At 57.1% G+C, this 20,460-nt stretch overlaps 1 protein-coding gene across 2 annotated transcripts in view; it reads left to right on the top strand.

Moving 5' to 3' along the window:
• MAN1A2 (mannosidase alpha class 1A member 2) overlaps nucleotides 1–16,080 on the top strand; it is a 68,901-nt gene extending 52,821 nt beyond the window's left edge. For both annotated transcript variants that reach the window (XM_029081448.2, XM_029081450.2), the window contains exons 9-14: nucleotides 2,391–2,506; nucleotides 3,125–3,344; nucleotides 4,274–4,446; nucleotides 11,276–11,391; nucleotides 12,757–12,885; nucleotides 14,449–16,080. In XM_029081448.2, coding sequence (XP_028937281.1) covers nucleotides 2,391–2,506; nucleotides 3,125–3,344; nucleotides 4,274–4,446; nucleotides 11,276–11,391; nucleotides 12,757–12,885; nucleotides 14,449–14,491 — 797 coding nt within the window. In that variant the 3' untranslated portion in view covers nucleotides 14,492–16,080. The remainder of the gene's footprint in view (nucleotides 1–2,390; nucleotides 2,507–3,124; nucleotides 3,345–4,273; nucleotides 4,447–11,275; nucleotides 11,392–12,756; nucleotides 12,886–14,448) is intronic.
• Nucleotides 16,081–20,460: the final 4,380 nt, after the last annotated feature.

Here is a 20,460-nt window from a genome sequence, read left to right as displayed (position 1 = left end):
GGAAATGATCGTGGCCAGGATGCCTTGATGACTTCCTTTCAGTTTCCTCGGCCTCTCTGGCCTTCTTGTCCTCGATTTCTGGCAGAGCTCCCAGACTGACTTGGGTGTGAGCCCAGGCTCAGCCAGCAAGGGTCAAGACCCCCGGTGGATCTGCCCCTTCGACCCAAGGGAAGCAGCGTGGTCTAGTGGAAAGAGCCCAGCCTGGGATCACGCAATCAGTTGATCAGTGCTGCTTATTGAGTGCTTACTACATGCGGAGCACTGTGCGACGCTTGGGAGAGTAAGGTACAGCAGGGTTGGCAAACTCGTTCCCTGCCCACAGTGAGCTTAGAGTCGAAAGGGGATTCAGAGAAGCTGAGCTCTGATCCCGGCTCTGCCACTTGTCTGCTGTGTGACCATAGACGAGTCGCTTAACTTCTCTGTGCCTCAGTTTCCTCATCTGTTCTCCCTCCTTCTTAGGCTGTGAGCCCAGTGAGGGACATGGACTGTCTCAGACTTGGTTATCTTGTATCTACCTCACTGCTTAGCACATTGTTTGGCACATAGCAAGTGCTTAACAAATACCACTGTTATTATTGTTACTATTAAAATACCAATGCCGCTTTTCTGGTATTCGGTCAGTATTGGCTATTTCCCTGGCCGGTGTGGCCACTGAAGACCCCAGCCCACTCCAGGAGTGGCCCTACCTGCCCGGATTGGCCAGTGGTCTCACCCCAAAGCCTTGCCCTATGTGTCGGCAGACCAACGCCACTACAGGAAACCTAGATCCTCCCCTTCCCTCCTGAATCCCCACCCAGGCCCTTTCCATCACTGTTTCCCCCACCCCACCCCCCACCCCCACCTTAGCACCCATCCTCTACCCCCTGCTCCCCCGCTCTCCTCCTCCTGTTCTCCCTGCCCCTTCTGCCCATCCCATCCCATCCCCAGGGAGGCCTCCTGACACAAAAGGGGGAAGACTTCGCCATCTCGGCAGCATGTGGGAGTCAGCTATGGTGGCGTGCACTCATCTGCCCAGGGAAGGATGTCCCAAACCCCAGGGCCCGGCTGCCAGCTCTCCAAGCCAGCGTCTGCTGACCCCAGCTAGCAGCTGGGAGCCGGGAGTCCCAGGGAGGACCAGCCGGCACAGCTCCCGACCAGGCTCCGCCCTGTTTCCCGTGCCACACCTGGGGCACATGCAGCACACGGGGCCTGAAACTTCTCCGAGAAGTTACCCTGAGGAGGGCACCGGGCCAATGCCACATGCCCAAGGCTTGCTTCCCTTTCCACCTCCTTGCCTGTCAAGGCTCCCTTTGCTGGCTTGCTTGTTGGGGGATGGGTCTCATGAGCAGAATGCTGATCTGGGGGTGGGGTGGAGGTGGAGTGGATTAAGGGCGGGGATCTCCCTCAACCTCACTCTCCCCCACCCCCCAACCTCCCCACACACACACTGCGCTAGACTCCCGGCGAGGAATCCCCCCGAGATGGCGATTTCCAGTTCTTCGCTATTTATTTCACAACCGTTCTACAGGTTTCCACCTCGTGTGACATCTCAGACAACATCAGACAACAAAGAACAGAAATCTTTCTCTCTTACACTCTGACATTTTGAGATCTAGGCTTATTCGTCCCTGGCACGTTCCCAAGCACGTATCTTGCTTTAGGGTCACTCCTCGTGGCTTGCCAAATCCATCATCCGCCGACGATCATGTGGTGCCCACTTGGGTCCTTCACTCGGATTTTAATATGTTCACAGAACTGCCCATTTTGGAGGTGTCCTGCCCAAAGTGGTCCCCTTGCTTCCGTTATTGCTGCAGTCACGATCTAGGCAGGAAAAGCCCGGTTCCCAAGATGAGAGGCACCTTCTGGTCCCCGGATCCCTGCTTCAGCCCCGGGATTAATAATAATAATGTTGGTATTTGTTAAGCGCTTACTATGTGCAGAGCACTGTTCTAAGCGCTGGGGTAGATACAGGGTAATCAGGTTGTCCCACGGGAGGCTCACAGATGAGGGAACTGAGGCACAGAGAAGTTAAGTGACTTGCCCAGTCACACAGCTGACTCCCGCCTCCCTCCCGATCTGGGGCCAGAGACCCTACTCGATACTGTCTCCACCTTTGCAAGATTTTTGTTTTAAGGTGGGTGGAATGGAAGCCATAACTAGTGCTTAATTTAAGTCCATTATAGTGAGGTTGATTTCCCTCCATGACTCAGGAAGAGGACTTCTGAACAAAAGCAGAGGAGAGAACGAAAAGTGGCGATTGTGTGCCCTGGTGAAATGTTGGAGTGCTTGGGAAGCAGTAGTGTTTTTAGAAAGTTTTGGATGGGTCCTTGAGAAATGCAAAATGGCACAAAAATGAGAGTATCTTCTCTCTCTTTCATCTCTCCCCTTCGGCTTTTTTGCTTTCATTTCAGATCACACATCAGTGGGGGGGCTGGGAGACAGCTTTTACGAATACCTACTGAAAGCCTGGCTGATGTCAGATAAAACGGACATTGAAGCGAGGAAGATGTATGACGACGCTATTGAGGTAGTGATAATTTCGGTGTTGGTTGCATGCTTACTGTGGGGCCCACCAGTGTGCTGAGCACTGAAGTAGATCAGAAACAGTTCCTGAGAGAAAGGGAGGCCTGGTATTTCATCCCCATTCTACAGATGGGAAAATTGAGGCACGGATAAGTTCCGCCACTAAACGATCACTTGGCAGGCACCCGTTCATTCCTTGCCTACCCACACCCTGCAGGCCTCTCTGCCCTGTCCAAGGTGCCACAACTGTTCCGACGCCCCAGATGTTGAGTGAACACGGTGAGAATGGTCCTGGACCCCTCAAGTCGTGGGGGTCGGGAGGTTGGGGAAAGAGAGAAAGAGAGAAAAAACACGAGAACCATGGAGAAAAATGCATTGCCGCTTCAGGACGAAGAACCAGAATCAAGAGCAACCCTAAAGAGGATCCATAGGAATCAGATCAAATCTTAATTAACAATGGTATTTATTGAGCGCTTACTGTGTGCAGAGCACTGTATTAAATGCTTGGGAGAGTACAATATAACAGAGTCGGTAGAAACGTTCCCTGCCCACGAGGAGAAGCTTGGAATTGCTTCCAACACGAACTGGTTTCAGATTTTTCCACCTCCACTTGTCTTCCCAGGCAATAGAGAGACACCTTATAAGGAAGTCGAATGGCGGCCTCACCTTCATTGGAGAATGGAAGAATGGCCACTTGGAGAGGAAAATGGGTCACCTGACGTGCTTTGCAGGAGGAATGTTTGCACTGGGAGCAGATGGTTCCAGGGAAGATAAAGCTGGACATTACCTGCAGCTGGGAGCCGAGATTGCGCACACGTGTCACGAGTCATATGACAGGACGGGTAACGCGTTTCACTCACCTCATAATTTGCTTCAAGGACACGTCTGTCCTCACTAGCCTCTCGGGGACTTGCGAGCGGTGCTGCGGGTTAGGGGAGCCCACCCTGGTCTCTGCAGTCGCCCAAGGTCCCGAGCCCTCTTAGCTTTCCTGCGAAGGCGGGAGATGGAGCGAGAAGGCAGCGTGACCAGGGAGGGAAGTTCACTGGTGAACGTGGCTCCTTCGCCATTTCCCCAAAGCCTCGGGCTTCCCCTGGGAAGGTGAGCAGGGCTGCCGCCGCTCCCACTCCCGCCGGTGACTCTGCTTCCCTTCGCACATGCCGGAGGCGGCCGGGGACCCCCTGACGGGAGAGCCGGCTTGACGAGAGGAGGAGGAAGGCGGGGATGGGGCGGATATTTTAGAGGCGGGTTACCCGCCGGCAGAGACGGGGAGGCCCCGGGATCCTTGACCAACTCCGGCTCCAGTAGAGGAGGAATGGGTCCATCGGGCCAGTATTTATTGAGCGCTTACTGCGTGCTCTGCATCGTACTCCGAGCTTGGGTGAGAACGATACAATAGAGTGGGGAAATATGATCCCTGCCCTCAAGGAGTTTACAATCTAGGGGGATCATCGGGACTTTCATTCAGTCATTCATTCATTCATTTATTCATTCAATCCTATTTACTGAGCTCTTTCTGTGTGCAAAGCGCTATACTAAGCGCTTGGTCGAGTACAATATAACAATAAACGGACACATTCCCTGCCACAGCAAGCTTACGGACTTCCCGATTCCTGGTTATCCCTGGGTCCGAGGGCCATCCGATCTGCGTCATTTCATTTTGGTCGAAAATGAGATGAGTTCCACCTGCTGCAGTGCTTCCGTCCTCCCCATCAAAGCCCGGAAAAAAGGCAGTTTTCCCATTTGGGTCTTCTCCGTGTTTGTCCCTCGGCAGTGTTAAAGCTGGGTCCGGAAGCGTTCAAATTCGACGGCGGCGCGGAGGCTGTGGCCGTCCGGCAGAATGAGAAGTATTACATCCTGCGCCCAGAAGTGATCGAAACCTACTGGTACATGTGGAGGTTTACACACGACCCCAAGTACAGGCAGTGGGGCTGGGAAGCTGCTCAGGTAAACCCCCCGCTCGGTCCTTGCCCCTCTGGCCCCCGGCTGACAGCGCCACCAGCTTGACCCTCTGTCGACCGGGAGCAGGTTAGGTGGAGAGGAGGGTCCGATCCGGGAGAGATTGCCGTGAGGGAAATGCCGGCGGGATTTGGCCGGGACCTGGATGGGAGAGGGGAAGGTCCCATAGCAGGCCAGTGTCCGAATGGGATTCAAACCCGGGTCTCCTGACTTCCAGCCCCGTGCTCTTTCCACTGAGCCATCTCGCCTAGTGGAGACGTTTTTTTCTTTCCATGAGAATCGCAGCGCTTAGCCAGGGGTCTGTCCATTCTGGGTAGAGACGGATCACTGGCTCAGGTGGGATCCAAGTCCCTTTGGAGCTTGAGCACTTGCGGAGCTTCTGGGGACTATTTTCCGAGCCTTCTCGTGCCACCTTCTGGTCTAGGTTGCTCCCTTGGCACAGACTTTGGGAGCCTGGGTCCTCCCCAGGGTTAAAGGGCACCAAGGGGTGGGGCCCGGCCAGCCGGCCTCTTCCTTGTCCCACGGCACTTGGCCCGAATCACATGGAGAGACGTCAGAATCCAGTGGCCCGCCCTCGCTTAAATGCTCTTGACTTCTGGCTTCCGGAGGGAGGAGCTGTTCAGACCACCAGAGACACACGGAGAGCGGAGCAGAGGGAACAAACCAGGGCCGAATGGGAGCTTTTTAGCCGAGCCTACCGCGGCTGGAAATTCAGATGGACACTGATTCGGTTGTCAGTAACCTCTCGGCAGCTCTACGTGATGTTGATAGCTCATCAGCCTCGTCCACGGGGAGGAAGAAGCATCGCTCCACTTTGCACGGGATTGGTTCGTCCGCCAGCTCGGAGCTCTCCTGCTTGGGGACGCGACGACGGGTGTAGAGGCCAAAGTCGGGTCCCACCTCCCACCCCCCGAGCAGCTCTTGCAACCCCACAGGCCTGAGCGGCCTCTGAAGTCCTCGGCACAGGAATCGGAAATGGCCGCTCCGTCATCCTCGTCAAGTACTTATTGAGCACTACCGCTTGCAGAGCATCGTAAGGGGTGCTTGTGCGGGAACAGAAAGAGTGGGAACATGTTTCCCCACTCTTGAGGAAACTGCAGTGGTTGTCCATCCACCTCCACGTCGGACAAAAACTCCTCACCGTTGGCTTTAAGGAACTCAGTCACCTTGCCCGCTCCTACCTCACCTCGCTACAACCCTAACTCTCCTATTACAACCCAGCCGGCACACTTCAATCCTCTATTACTAACCTTCTCACTGTACCTCGATCTTGTCTATCTCGCCGCCGATCCCTCACGTGTGTCCTGCCTTTGGCCTGGCACGCTTTCCCTCCTCAAATCCGACAGACGGTTACTCTCCCCCCCTTTCAAAGACTCACTGAAGACACATCTCCTCCAAGAGGCCTTCCCTGACTAAGCTCTCCTTCTTCTCTCACTCCCTTCTGCATCACCCTGACTTGCTCCCTTTATTCATCGAGTCCCACAGCACTTAGGTACATATCTGCGGTTTATTTATATTATTGTCTGCGCTCCCCTCTAGACCGTAAGCTCATTGTGGGCAGGGAATGTGTCCTGTGTCTGTAAATTGTTATATTGTTCTGTCCTAAGCACTCAGAACAGTGCTGTGCATACAGCAAGGGCTCAATAAATATGACCGAATGAATAAATGAATAAAAGTAGAAGTCGTGGCACCTGCCCTTGAGGAGTTTGTCATCCAACACATGCTGTTGCCTGGGCTCTTGAAGCCCACACAGATGGCAACGCACAGAGAACTGGGAACGCTTTGCGGATTTGGCACCTCTGTGCAGGCTGCCAGGAAGTCTGAGGAAATCCGAGGCTCCGGACCAGCCTACACCCTGGAAGCTCCTTAGGCAACCCAAGATTTCCATTGGCAACTCAGCAGTCAGCACGAGTCCTGATTGTTGCTGACTAGGCGGGTCACCGTTCGGGCCTTTGGAGAAGAAAGCAGAATTATAAGAAGGTCAGCGTGGCTTACGGGAGATCGGCGGGAGGTTTGGGAGCCGGAGGCCTCGAGGTCCGGTGAGCGGTGACGGCGTCAGGCCTGCCCACCTTGCCGTCAGGCCTGCCCACCTTGCCCACGACCCGCTCCGTGAGTGGTTTCCCTGGCAGTCAGGCTCTACAAGCCTCAGTCGGAATCAAGCAGCGAGAAGGGCGTCGCCAAGTCCCGCATCATGGTCTGCTCACCGGCGTGGAGCAGAAGTTGAGCTGCGCAGGACACGTGCGAAGAACAGACATGAGCGGCCCCCCAAGCAGCCCCCCGAGCAGCTGCTGCCTGGCTTAACTGAAAAGAGGTCACATGCTGCCGAACAGCTCCGTCAGTCCAATCGATGGGTTTGTCGACTCAGAGCCCAGCGAAGCACAGCCTCCAACAGTGTCACCTTGCGGGGGGCTGGCTGCCTTGGGAGGCCACCGCAGCAGAAGGACCAGCCATGGGACATGAGTCTCAAGAGGGGCCTTGAGGAAGACCCGGAGACCGTGGGGCGATTTGGAATCTTGCAGCGGGCCTGCAAGTGGCCTTGCGTGTATTCTTGCAAAAGGCAGAATTATTAAAATGAACCCTCCAAATTGACCAAGGTGGCCAGTATCTAATAGCAGCCAGAGGCATCCTTTGTAGTTCCTAATCACTTTCCCCTGATTGTATTTCCAGGCCCGTATTTTTCTCTAGTTTTGACTTTAGTCCGGAACGAGCTGATGGGCACGGGAACCAAGTAGGCCTCACCCAACAGGCTGCTTCCGTGGAGACCCGCTGAGTTGGGGAGGTGGGGGATGGGAGTCTTCCACAGAGCAGTGCTTCCAGGTAGCGAGGGGTCGTCGTCATTTTTTTGTGTTTCAACGGCACTCTTGAAAGCGGGTGCTGCCTTCCATCTTTGGAAAAGCTGCTCCCGTACAATGAATGCGTTCTTTTTAATAATAATGTTGGTATTTGTTAAGTGCTTACTATGTGCCGAGCACTGTTCTAAGCGCTGGATTCTTCAGAGGTGCCCAAGCCAGGAAGAAATGAAAACAGCTCTGGGGTGGGAGGTGCCTCCCACTCTTTCTTCCTGCTCCTTTGGCATTTTTACCTGCCGGTTGATAGAATGACCGACTATCCAGTTGGTCGATCAGTGGTATGTATTAAGTCCTGTGTGCAGAGCACTGTGCTAAGCGCTCGGGAGAGGGCAGCAGCAGTAAAAGTCCCGATTCTTTTGTGGGCAGGTAAGGTGTCTACCAACTCGGTTATATTGTACCCTCCCCAGCGTTTTGTACAGTGCTCTGCACAAAGAAAGCACCCAGTAAGTGCCATTGAATTGATCCCTGCCTGCGAAGATCTTCCAGTCTATCAGGGGAGTCCCAGAATAAATTACTTTTGGGTGGAATAAGAAAATGGAAATATGGAGTGATATGAAAAAATAAATAAGAGCATATATAAATTGATATACAAAATCAATCAGCGGTATTCATTGAAAGCTTGCCCTGTGCAGGGAATCGTACTAAGCACTTGGGTAGGTACAATACAAAAGAGTTGGTAGACATATTCCCTTCACACAGAAGTTTCTATGGGTGGCTGAAAGCGCATAAACATTGAGGCAGTAGCTGGGAGAGTATGACCTGAAGGAGATGGAGTTTCAGAAGATGGGCAAGCCAAGGTCTGGTGGATTTGAAGCAGGAGGGAATTCCAGGCAGGAGGAAGGACGGGAGCCAGGGATTCGAAGAGGGGATTGATGAAAATATGGCACAGTGAAGAGGAGAGCTTGGGAGAAAGAAAGAGTGCAAGCTAGGGTGTGATGGGAAAGTGAAGCTGATCAGTAGTTGTGACATTTATTAAGTTCTTACTGTGTGCAGACCACTATACTAAGTGGTGAGAGAGAACACAAAGATAGGAATTACATATGGTCCCTGTCCTTCAGGGGGGAGCTCACAATCTAAGTAAGAGGGAGAGGGATGGTGGAATAGCTCAAGGCCTTCGGTCAGGAGTTCCCAGGTTGCCAGTCACCAGTACTTCCTCTGTTAAAGGCCTTGGGAGTGATAAGTGGAAGAACCGGTGTCTTGTTCACCCTACCGAAATCTGCCGACCAAAGGCCCCAGAAACAGCCCACCTCCAAATCCCAGGGTTGCTGCTTTGGTGCCATCCTAGGCTCAGCCCCCCCCCCCTCCTCTTGAGCCCTCTCTGGGAGGCATGATCAAATCTGTGTTGTCCTCGCTCCTATGTACTCCTCCAGGGGGTCGTTAAAATACTACCCAGTTTGACAGATTTTTCGACCACTGGGAAGGCTCTAGTTGGGACCGGACTCTGGATGACCCAAGCGACGGTGTCGGGAGGCCCCCTCGGGGCCCTGTTGGGCTTTGAACTTTCTTTGCTGTGGTTTAGGTTGTTCTTTCTGTTGTTGGCCTCTTTCCTTGTAGGTCTGTCTCCCCCACCTGATAATAATGATCTACTTGTGGTATCTGTTAAGCGCTTACTGTGTGCAAGTACTGTACTTAGCGCTGGGGTAAATACAAGTTAATCGGGTCCCTATCCCTGTCCCACATGGGGAGCCAAAGCTAAAGTAGTAGGGATTGATAATCTAAATAGATTACCAGTTCATCATCATATTTGTTGATCATTCATTCAGTCGTATTTATTGAGCGCTTACTGTGTGCAGAGCACTGTACTGAGCGCTTGGAATGTACAATTTGGCAACAGATAGACCGACCCTGCCCAACAACAGGCTCATGGTCTCAAAGATTATAAGCCTCTGGAGCACCAATGCGTTGTCCATGGTAGGTGCTCCATAAATACAATTGCTCTTGCTCATTTTAGTTGTACTGGCCCCACCACCTCCCGGCTTCCTCAGCCCTTTCCTTTCTTTCCGGCCCCAACAAGTTCCAGAGTGGCTAGGTTTGTCATTGCTTGACCCAACCCTAACCAACTCGGGGGTTTTATGCCCATCTTCCTTCTCCTCCTCCTGTATTGTTTTTCTCGGGTCCTTCGACCTGTCGGGCTCCCGTAGGCGCAAAACCCCATTCAGAGATATCATCTGTTATCAAAGGAAAGTGAGGATGTCCACCAAATGGGAATCCTGGGCATCTTTCTGCTCCAGCTGTTCCGGATGCCAAAGAGCACTAAGGCCCTCTCCACCCCCCATAGGCCCTTGTTTTGCAGTGAGTTTGGTCCCGTGGGCTGCTGGTGGATGGCTGGGTTAACCAAGGTCCCTTACACCTCCGACTGGCAAGCGAGCCCTGGCCCGGAAGTGGAAAAGTTGCAGCTGAAGGGCTTTTCATGAGATTGGAAAATCTGACTCCAGCCATGCGGCCCCTCTAGGCCGGCTCCTCCAGGCCGCCGCTGCCGCCAAATTCGCCGCCCCTGTTTTTCATTAAGGACATTTTTCACAGCTCTGACTGTCACGGTGACTCGCTCAGTAGCCGAACTGACCCCAAGTGCCAGGGGTCTGCGTGGGGGGTGGGTCTCGTGTGTTAGGAACAGCCTCTTCAGTGTCCGGGAGACCACCGAGACAGCAAGGCCGCCTCTTCGGGACCACCCCCCACCGTCTCCCCGGGGCCGGGATGAAGCCAGAGCCATGTCCCCTCTTCGGAGGCGCTGTGTCGCGGGGCCTGGCGCCTCTTCTGTTGTGGCGGCTTACTGAGCCGCCACTGCTCAGTTTGATCGGCCGCGGTTGGGTGTCTCCCTCCCGTGGGTCCGAGGCCTGAGGCGCCTCAAGGGGTCGTGGGCAGAGCTCTTGTTTTGCGGCTGGTATTTCAGTAGGCAAATATCTAGATGGCTGTTTTTATCCTCCCTCACCCTGGGGTTTCGAGAGTTTCAGTGCTTTCGTGCAAGAACATTTGAAGCCTTAATCTGTCATGACTAAATTTCAGCTAATTTACATGGCTTGTAGAGAAGGTATTCCTGACTGCCTGCACCTGAAAATCATCTTCCTCCCTCCCTCCTCCCCTCTGGGCAGAGTGACCTCAGCTTCTCCTGAGACAAACATTTCCAAGCTCCAAGGGTCCTCCGGGACAGAAGCTCCATCGGTTGGGCCGAGGCGGCACAGGGATGGGCATGCAGAGCCGTGCAGGTGCCCCAGACTGGGAGAACAGCTCCGGTCTACTGGCCGTTTGGGATGGCGGAAGAGGCGTCACTAGCCGCGCAGGCCATCCAGGAAGTTAATTCCCCTGGGCCCGGCCCCGGGCCCCAGGATCAACAGCTGGGACCCGGGGAACCCTCCTAACTCCTAGGGCATCCGTCCTTGGCAGCAGGAAAGTTCATTGACCCTCCTTTCCTTACTGAATCCCCACTCAGGGCTTTGGAAAGTAGAATTCTTGGTTCTTGTTCAGAGCCCACCTGCCCACCCTGGACAGGTCAGTAGAAGCTCTAAGAGTTGGGAGAACCTCAAATCGAACGTGCGGGAGAACTGCCAGCAATTCAGACTGGAGGTGTTGAGATTTTACCTGAAATGGAAAAAAGCGAGGCTTGTATCAAAAGGCAGCAGTTTGGTGGGGAGAGCCATGAACGACTGCTTGGACACAAAAAGTGTGGAAGGTCCCTCCCTTACCGTCTCCCAATTCTGTTGGCCCTTGGGCCTGGGCTGCTGAGTGACCGTGGACATGTCCTGTCGCCTCTCTGGGCCCTGGTGGGGGGTGATAAAAGCCCTAGGGTTCCCAGGCTCAGAGGTGAGAGAGCAGAGCTTGCAGTTTGGCAGAAAAAAGGCCACTCTTGTCATGTCTATCGTGCTACTCTTGTGCCCTGGCGCCTCCTTTCTCCCTTGAGGGTCAAGTCGTGAACCTTTGATGGCGGCCCTGAGACATCCTGTTCCCCTAACGGTTCCCTTTGTCTTTCCCAGGCTATTGAGAAGTCCTGCCGAGTGAGCGGTGGGTTTTCTGGGGTCAAGGATGTGTACTCTTCCGCCCCGGCATATGATGACGTCCAGCAGAGCTTCTTCCTGGCAGAAACACTGAAGTAAGCAGCCTGGTACCAGAGGTTTGATGGTAGAGCGTGCGTGATTGCTGTGCTCCCCGAGGACCAGTTGGCCAGCAACGACGAGGAGCATTGAGAGCGTGCCCCGCCCCGCCCCAGGGACAGCTGTGTCCCTGCCTGCGCCAGGCAGGGTCCCCTTAGGCCAAGGCGTCCCCTCGAGGGGGCACATTCCCCAGGGCCAGGGGGCTGACTGCCCAGCATTGGCCCTGACCTCCCCTCGGCCGCTGCCCACCCGGTGCCCGCCGGGCCGTTCCCCGGCAGGGGTCTGCCTACGGCTCGCTGTCCAGAGCGGGCCGTGGCGCCATGTGGTTCCCGGACAGGCGGTTTCTGCCCCGAGCAACCCAGATGTTCCCTAGAGAAAGGGACCGATCCGTCGGTGGGAACCCTGGAAAGAGGAGGGTGTGAGGTTCCATCTCACTGCCCGTCAGAAACAGCCCAGAGTTCTCTTTCTAAATAGAAACATTTGACACGGCCCAGCAGCCCCTCCTCATCCTCCACCGCCGTGCAGGTCAAAGCCCCCTTCCCCCCCACCCCCGGCCAACACAGGTCGAAGGAGGTCAGACTTCTCCCGGGGGGTGGGGGGGGGAGCCCAGGAGAAACCACAGAGAACCTGGGCGCACCTGCGCCTGCTGGGTGACGTTAGGCAAGTCAGTTGACTTCCTCTGCCTCAGGTTCTTCATCTGTAAAATGGGGATTCCATTATCCCAGATCTACCCCAGCACTCAGTATAGTGCTTGGCACATAGTAAGCACTGACAGATACCAGTTATTATCATACTGATTGTTACTGGAACACGATGAGTTGGAGCCACAGTCCCCAAAAAGAGGAAAGGGGCAGAGAAAGCAGTCGCCCCTCTCCTCTCTCAAGGGAACGGCCCCCGCCAGCCCCAGTGTTCCCAAAGGGGACAGGGAACCCCTCCCCGCCCCCAGGCCCAGCAAGGTCTCAGAATGTGAAGCCAGCACTGGATCGTGCCCCGAGTTGCCGCTTTTGCTCATGGGAAACAAAAACTTTATCCCTCGGCGCCCGCTGCCGCGCAGGGCCCACGGGTGTTTGTTTTCATAGTGAAACAACGGGGGCGTCCAGTTGTCTTGTGTGGTTAGGACAGATGTCCAGGAAATAGTGTTTTTTCACTTGCCTTCTGGCAGCTGGGCCCCTTTGAGGTCTGGGGGTGCAAAAATGTTCCTGTGGAGGCTTCGGCTAGAATGGGTTCGGCTGCCTCGGTCCGTCCGGAGGCCTGGTTTGCATAGCGACTTCTCAGAATAGCCCGGGGCTTTCCGGCCACTGGGGTCAGCCGGGCCGGACCCGGGCCCTCACCAGCTTGTCCCCCGTGCCCTCTTTTCGTTCCAGGTATTTGTACCTGCTCTTTTCCAGTGACGACCTTTTACCTTTGGACCACTGGGTGTTCAACACGGAAGCCCACCCGCTCCCGGTGCTACACCTGGCCAACACCACTCTTTCAGGGAACCAGGCCTATCGGTAAAAGCGGCTCCAGGCGGACGGAGGGGACGCTGTGCTCCCCTGGGTTTTGTTTACATGGACCCTTCTGTGGCTGGGCCGGAGAGGGAGACGCTTGAGACCCCGGGCCCCCGAGTCGGGGCGGCAGGGAGCGGAACGACCGCTCCCCTCGGCGCTCTTCAACGTGTAGATAAATGAACTTTGCAACGATTCCATTTTATACCCGACCAAAACGTGCCCCCGAACAGCCGTGGGGCACGGCCACGGGGGCTCCGAGTCCAGCGGAGGGGACCCGGCAGCCGTTGCGGGTTCGGCCCGGGCTCTCGGCCCGGGCGCTGGGGAAGCGGAGCCCCACGCCGTGGAGAGGTGCGGGCCGGGACCCCGCGACCCACCCCGCCCCCGCCGTCACCTTGGGGCCCGGGCAGCACCGCCGTCTCCCTCGCTTCCGCCCGGGGCCTCGCCGCCACCAGCTCAGGGCCGGATGCCATTTTGCCGGTCCTGCCTGTTCCGGTAAACCCATGGGTGGATTCTGGTTCTCTCCGGGGCGAAGTGCCGGCAGGAGAATATTCCCTCCGCGGAGAATCTTCAGAACTGCAGTATTAACGGCATTCCCTACCTGGAAGACCCCCTCGAAGCCGGCCAGAGAGGAAGCCGTGACCATCTGGGGGACTCTGAGCCCCCACCACACACACAGCCATCGCCCCCAGTCGCGGAAGCCCCAGCAGGCAAAGCCTGTCTTCCTTGACCTTCACGGGAAAGTTCAGTACAGAATCCCTCTGCTTGTCCTGGGTGCTTTTTCTGTTGGTCAGTCAGCCGTTCGTGGCTGTGATTGCCTTTGTAACTCGGCAGAGAACGAGAGACCCCAACCGCCTCCAGTCATATTTTTTTCTAAACCGATTCTCCGCGCTCAGATGACGACGGAGAGCTTCCCCAGAGCGAGGAGCTTCGGGCTGAGAAGCCAAGAAATTAGTCAACGCCGAGTTCTGAAGGAATGTTCAGTGCCCAAGTCGGGCACGGGAGCCCCTCTGGGCTGCCAGCGGGGCCCAGATCCTGAGATCCTGAGTTGGCATCTGTAGGCCCTCTCCCCAAACCCTCCCCGCCCGTCCCTAGAACCCGAATTGCGGGGGTGGCGCGGTGGCCTCTACATTATCATTTTTAAACCCGGACAATTCCGAGTCTCCGGGTCCCAAGCCATTGCCCTACTTCGCATCCTTCGCTTCGCTCAGTGTCCCAAAGAGAGGGGTGGGGGAATGACCGACGCCTCTCAACTGACGTGGGCGGCCGAGAGAGGTTACACGGCCTCCAGGAGTCAAGTCAGAAATCCTTTTCTTCCTCTCGCTCTTCCCTTCTCCCTCCTCCCTCTCCCTCCCCTCCTTTCCCCCACTGCCTCCCCCCACATCTCCTGGGGATTTTGTGGGTGGCTCGATTTCGATAATGTTTTTCTCTTTAATCCTGGAGAATTCTAATGAATTTGGGGGAGCGGGTTCTAGATAAAGGTGTTTTTCAGGTTGTACCTCCAAGAGGGAATGGGAACAATCTTTCTGGTGTCGGATACTGAGACTCTAATGGCGTGCCTGCCAACAGGGGCTCGATCCTGCTGTGGCATCCAACCTGGGAAGGACTTTGAGGGCTGCTGGCGTCCCGGTGCCAACACCCCAGCCAGAAGGCCCCCACCCGGTCCCCATCGCCCCAGCCAGAACCCCCGGCCCGGCTCAGCTTTCCCCGTTCCGGCTAGAATCCTGACCCGGCGATCTCCATCCTTGATGTGGCAGTCGTCGCCCCCGCCGGAATCCCGGCCCAGCACTCACTGCCCTGGCCAGAACCCCTGGCGCTCATCATCTCTGGACCTGGTTCTTGTTGCCCCAGCCAGAATCCCAGCCGGGCATCAACTGCCCCGGCTGGAATCCCAGCACGGCACTCGCCGCCCCTGACGTGGCACTCACCCCCAGCCGGGACCCCCGGCCTGGCACTCACCCCTCCAGCCAGAATCCCAGCCCAGCACTCACCGCCCCTCACGGGGCACTCATCCCCCGAGCCGGGACCCCCAGCTTGGCACTCACCACTCCAGCCAGAATCCTGGCCCATCCCTCTCTGCCCATCTTCCCAGCTGTGAGGCCAAGCAGCTTTGGGGTTCCGACAACCTCGGCTTTTCTTGGCGCTTGGCAAGGGCTCACCAATTGATTACGCTTTCTGAACCGCCAGCGGTCCTCTCCTCCCGGACGCCCGCCCCGCCCCCGGTCCCTTCCTCCAGTCCCCGCCCCGGGTCCACTTGCCGACCGTTTGCAGAAGTTAGCCCGGTGGGGTTCGTAAAGCACAGGACTCGTGTGGCCTGCGGTTCCGGGACGACGGGCTCGGGGCTGCCCAGTTTTCTCCCGGTCCTTTGGCGTGGGTGGGCAGGGGGCATTTGTTGGAGTGGAGCTTGCCTCTTTCCGGGTTTGCGCAGCGTGAACGGCTGCCTGGGAAACACCGATCCCCACCCTGCGGGTGGCGATTCAGAGGGAGAAGAGGAAACGGCTTCAGGACCCCTCGTCAACCATTCGCACTGTGCCAACCGTCCTCCCTGAGTTAGGGCTCCCCCTGACTGCTACGGTTTGGAGCCCAGGCATTAAAGCACTGGAAAATTGTCAAAAAAAAGAAAAACCCCTCTGGGCGTATTCAGTAATTTTGATTCAAATAATGATTTTATGGAGACGACAGCGCCTGGGGAGCATCTCTTTTGTCGTCCATTCCTTTTCCACTTGGAAGTCGATGATCCAAGGAAGTGCTCAGGATTTGCCTCCGGAAACAGCTTCCCTAACCCCGGGGTCCTCCGACGTCGGAGCGGGCAGTTGGCCGTCGGATCCCCCGTTACTTTGATTCCTACAATTCTTTGTCGATAGAGCCAGAATGGAGGCAGAGGAGGGGCCGTGTCCCAATAGGGAGCCGGCCCCTGGCCGGGCACCAGGGAAGAGATTACGCCAAGGGCAGGCGTTCCTGATGGAGGAGAGTCAGTGATGCAGCTCCAGTTGGCAGAATCTCCTGCCAATGTTGGGGAGGGTGGGGATTGGCTGCCGGCGGAACATCCCCGCATTTAGGCTCGAGCCAGGTGATTTGAACCTTCTGCAAGCAGATATACCGTACTGCCATTTTCCATGTCTTTCTTTCTGGCATTCTTTTTTTGGTGTAGGAATACCGTGGTTCCAAATAAAAACTTGAAATAAAACCCCACAAACCCTGCAGCGTAGTACATTCGTTTCCAGCCCTTCCTCTTGAGCGACTCAATCGGTGGTATTTATTGAGCGCTTACTGTGGGCAGAGCATGATACTGAGCGTTTGGGAAAGTGCAGTACAACGGCGTCGGAACATCCCCTGCCCACTCGGAACTTACAGTCTAGAGGGGGTGACGGACTTTAAATTATGGATATGTACATCGATGCTGGGGGGCCCAGGGCCGGGCAAAGTGCTTAGTACAGTGCTCTGCACACAGTAAACGCTTAATAAGTACGATTGAATGAATGAAAATCTCAAGTGCTTAAAAGAGTACAGATCCAAGGGTGTCATTAACACGGGAGGGAGAGTAGTGGAAATGAGGGCTTAATTTGAGAAGGCCTCTGGCAGGAGATGGAATTGTAGCAAAGGTTTGAAGGTATGAGTAGTGGTGATCTGTTGGACATAAAAGGGTGGGGAAGTTCCAGGCTGCAGTCTGAGGTGCCCCTCTCTAGACTGTAATGTTATTTGGAAGAAAGCAAGTGAGCAATAAGCACACGATAAATTCATCAAGGGTATTTACTGAGTGCTTACTATGAGCAGAGCACTGTACTAAGCATTTGGGGGAGAGTACAGTATAACAGAGTGAATAACATGGCTTTTGGGGGTCTTGACCGCTGCCCATATTTCCACCCTCTGGCCACCGGTTTCCGCACGGCCCAGGGACACGTGATCTTCCTCTAGGTCCCATCTCGGCTCCACGCCTCTGAGGCATCGTGACTCTCCTCGGGTACCGAAGGGGTCCGTCCGCTTAGGTTCATCCCCCAGACTAAGACCGGATCGGCCATCCTGTTGTGGCACGGGGCTCTCTGGGGCTTGGGGTGCCCACCCGGCCTGGTCACCAACCCCACCCCGTCCTCTGGGTGGGACGGGGGTGTCGGTGGGGCGCCGGGTGGAGAAGGGCTCAAACGGCCTAAAGCAGAGGTGACGTCTCTCGCCTCCCGCGCCCCATCCTGCCCCGAGGTCGTCGTCCCCCTTGCCCCTGCCTGACTAGGGGCAGTGGGCACTGGGCCCTCCTGCCCACCCGCCTCCCACTGACCACACGTAGGATCTCCACCCCGGCGCCAAGTCACTGGCACACAGCTCGACGATCTCACACCTGAGCCGGAACGGGCCCGCTCCTGACTTCGGGGCCGTTCAGCTTTTAAGTTCTGCAGAGCCCAAGGTGGAAAGGCGGGCGATGCCATTCAAATAGAAGTGCGGGAGCTCAGAGCAGGTGTCCCAAGGAAATGCAAATACGAGTCTAGAAATCAGTAAGTTTAGCAGTTGAGTGGAGTGTTCCGAATGACCACGTGAGCCTCGTTCTTTCCAACCACTAGAGGACCGAGACATACCCTGAATGAAGGGGAGAATCGTCAGGGGGTGAGGAGGTGGAGTGGGGATGGACTCCTAGGGTCCCCCCCCCGCACCCCGCCAATGCTTACTAGGCCCGTTTCGGGGAAGGGACTCAGCGTCTCCGCTCAGGAAGCCGCTGAGCCGGGCGCATCCGAGTCACTCGCTCCGCAAACTACAAGCCCGGGGCTAGCACGGACTCCCTCCGTTAGCCCGTAGCGTTTGACCATTGGCTCTGCCTCAGTGAGAAATTTAAACGGTTCAACTTGTTGCCCCGTCGTTGGTACAGAAGAGGCGGGGATGCTGGGCGTGGCCATGCCCTCTGCAATCAGCAGTTCATCATTCGGGCAGCAGTTGGTATGCCTGGCGCGGCACTGAAGTAAGTGCCTGGGAGGGTGAAACTGTGCTCCCTTTCCTCAAGATGCTTACCATCTAATTTGGGAGAGAGAAAAATGGGAGCAGCAGGAAAAATAAGGATAGAACAGGAAGCAGGACAAATGCATAAGGGTGGAAAACCTGAAGAAATCATCGACTACGTGAGTAGATAGGAACCGAGGATGGGAATCATGTGTAAAAGTACTCAGGGTGCCAGTCAGAATGACGTGACTAGGGGACCGTGGAGTAAATGGGGGAAGGCTTCCTGGAGGAGGTGGGCTTTGAGGATGGGCGAACTGTGAAGGGAAGCGGCGGGGCTGGGCAGGTGATTGGATGCGAGGTGGGAAGATGGTGCAGGGGGAGGTCAGCGAAGACGTTAGCCCCAGTTGAGGCCTGGGATATGAGGTCGTCCCCACCACGGTCACCCGGTCGACGCCGCCCATCAGGCCCCCTCCCAGTCCTGCCCACGATAGAGGTCCCGGCCCCACCTAAAGGAGCTGCTCTGAGGAGGCCTACCAGGCCTCCGGCCCCACTGGGTGGCACCGGGTGGGTGTTGCCAGGGCGACTGGCCTCCTCCGGCCTCCCTCACGGCCCGCGGTCTGGCACCCGGGCAGCTGAGAAGTCCCTGGCCGGAGGGAGAGCAAGCAGTGGGTTCTCGTAGGGGAATGAACGAGAACTGTGAGTCAGAGGCCCTGGGTTCTAACCCTGGCTCTGCCACTTACTGGCTGCGTGACATTGGAAAGGTCACTTCGCTTGCAGGTCATTTCACTTCCCGGGGCCTCAGCGTCCTCAACCGTAAAATGGGGATTTAATACCTGCTCTCCCTTCTCCTTAGGCTGTGAACCCGATGAGGGACAGTGACTTGGTCTGACCCGATCAACTCACATCTACCCCGGCGCTTAGCGTGGAGTAAAGGCTTGACGGGCAATTAATGGTGTTTATTTAGCTCTTACTGTGTGCAGAACATTGTCCCGAGCGCTTAACAAACACCATGATTATTATCCTCCTCCTCAGAGGCTGAGGAAGCCGAACCTGGGAGTGGACTCACTTGCTTTTCTCCTGACATCTTGCAGATCCTGGGGTCCCCGGCAGGGCCGGGACCCCCGGGCCGGACCAGGCGGGTCGCCCGGCTTTCCCTGGGGCCAGAACCGGGCGCGTTTCTCCCACGGGCCGGGAAACTCCCCTTCCTCCGACACTCGAGGACCGGCCTTCTCCAAAAGAGCCGCTGTCCTCCTCACCGACCTCCACGTCCCGTACCCGCTCCCTTTCCTGGGGAGACGGCCCAGCTGTGGTCGGGCCACCGGGTCTCCCGTGGCTCTCACCGCCTGGGTTTCCCACCACCTCCATCTCCCCTTTTCCCTCCCCACTCCCATCCAACCCCCTTCCCCGCTCCCCCGGCCCTCGTCGGCTCCCCACCCCCAGAACTACCCTCCCCCCTTTCCCCTCTCCCATCCCCACCCGACTCCGGCCCCGACTCCTCGGCGGGGAGAAGCCAGCCATCCGCCGATGTTCGACCTCACCTCAGCGGGCCCCTGTGGCTGCCATCTCCTGCCCACGCAACCCCTGAAGGCCAGGCCCGAACCCGTTCGTTCGTTCGTTCGTTCGTTCGTTCATTCATTCATTCATTCATTCATTCATTCATTCATTCATTCATTCATTCATTCATTCAATCGTTTCTCTTGAACGCTTACTACGTGCAGAGCACCATACTGAACGTTTGGGAGAGTACGGTGGAACAATAAACAGGCACACAAACGAGCTTGCGGTCTAGAGGGGAGGAGACAAGATATTAACATAAATAAATAAATGGCAGCTATGGACATGGGGGCCGTGGGGCCGGGGGAGGGGAAGAACTGGGGAAGCAAGTCAGGGCGACGCAGGAGGGAGGGGGAGAGAGAGGAAGCGGGGGGGGGGGCGGCTTGGTCAGGGAAGGCCTCTTGGAGGAGAAGCACCTTCCATAAGGCACAGGGCGGGCAGGGGCAGGAAAGGGGACGCTCCGCTCCTCCGCCCCTCCGCCCCCAGCCCCAGCCTCCGCCCCACAGTCCCACCCCTGTCGGGAGGGGGAAAGGCTTGAGAGAGAGGAGCGGCGGGAGCCGGTTGGGGCAGGAGGGCGACGGCCGGGACGGGGGCTCGGCCCGGCCCGGCCCGGCCCGCCCAGGGTCCAAAGAGGGGCTGGCCCGCCCCGCCCCCTCCCCTTCCCCGGGCCCCTCCCGTGCTGGGCCCGGGCTCGTCCCCCCCCGCCCCCCCCGGCTCCGGTGCCCCCGGGGATGGTGGCGGCCGCTCCCCGGCCGGCTCCCCGGGCCCGCTCCTCGTCTCCCGGCGCGGACGGGGGGCGGCGGGGGGGCGGGGCGGGGGGCGGGGCCCAGGGGGTTTGGATGGTGTGCGCGGCGGGGGCGGGGCGCCGGGGGTTTAAGAGCAGAGGGGGCGGGCCGCCCCCCCCCGCCCCGGCTCAGTGGGTGCCGGTGGCTGCGGGCGTGCGGCCGCTCCGCCACCACCTGTTCCCTCCCCTCCCCCCCTTCCTTCCCCTCCCCTTCCCCCCTTCGTTTCCCCGGCGCTCCCCTCGCCCGTCGCGGCAGCCGGCCTCCGGCCTCCGGCCTCCTGCCAGGTGAGCGCCCCTCCCGTCTCCGTCTCCCCCCCCCCCCC

Source organism: Ornithorhynchus anatinus, chromosome 16 (assembly GCF_004115215.2).
Source record: "Ornithorhynchus anatinus isolate Pmale09 chromosome 16, mOrnAna1.pri.v4, whole genome shotgun sequence".
NCBI lineage: Eukaryota > Metazoa > Chordata > Mammalia > Monotremata > Ornithorhynchidae > Ornithorhynchus > Ornithorhynchus anatinus.
This window is presented reverse-complemented; position numbering and strand designations above follow the sequence as displayed.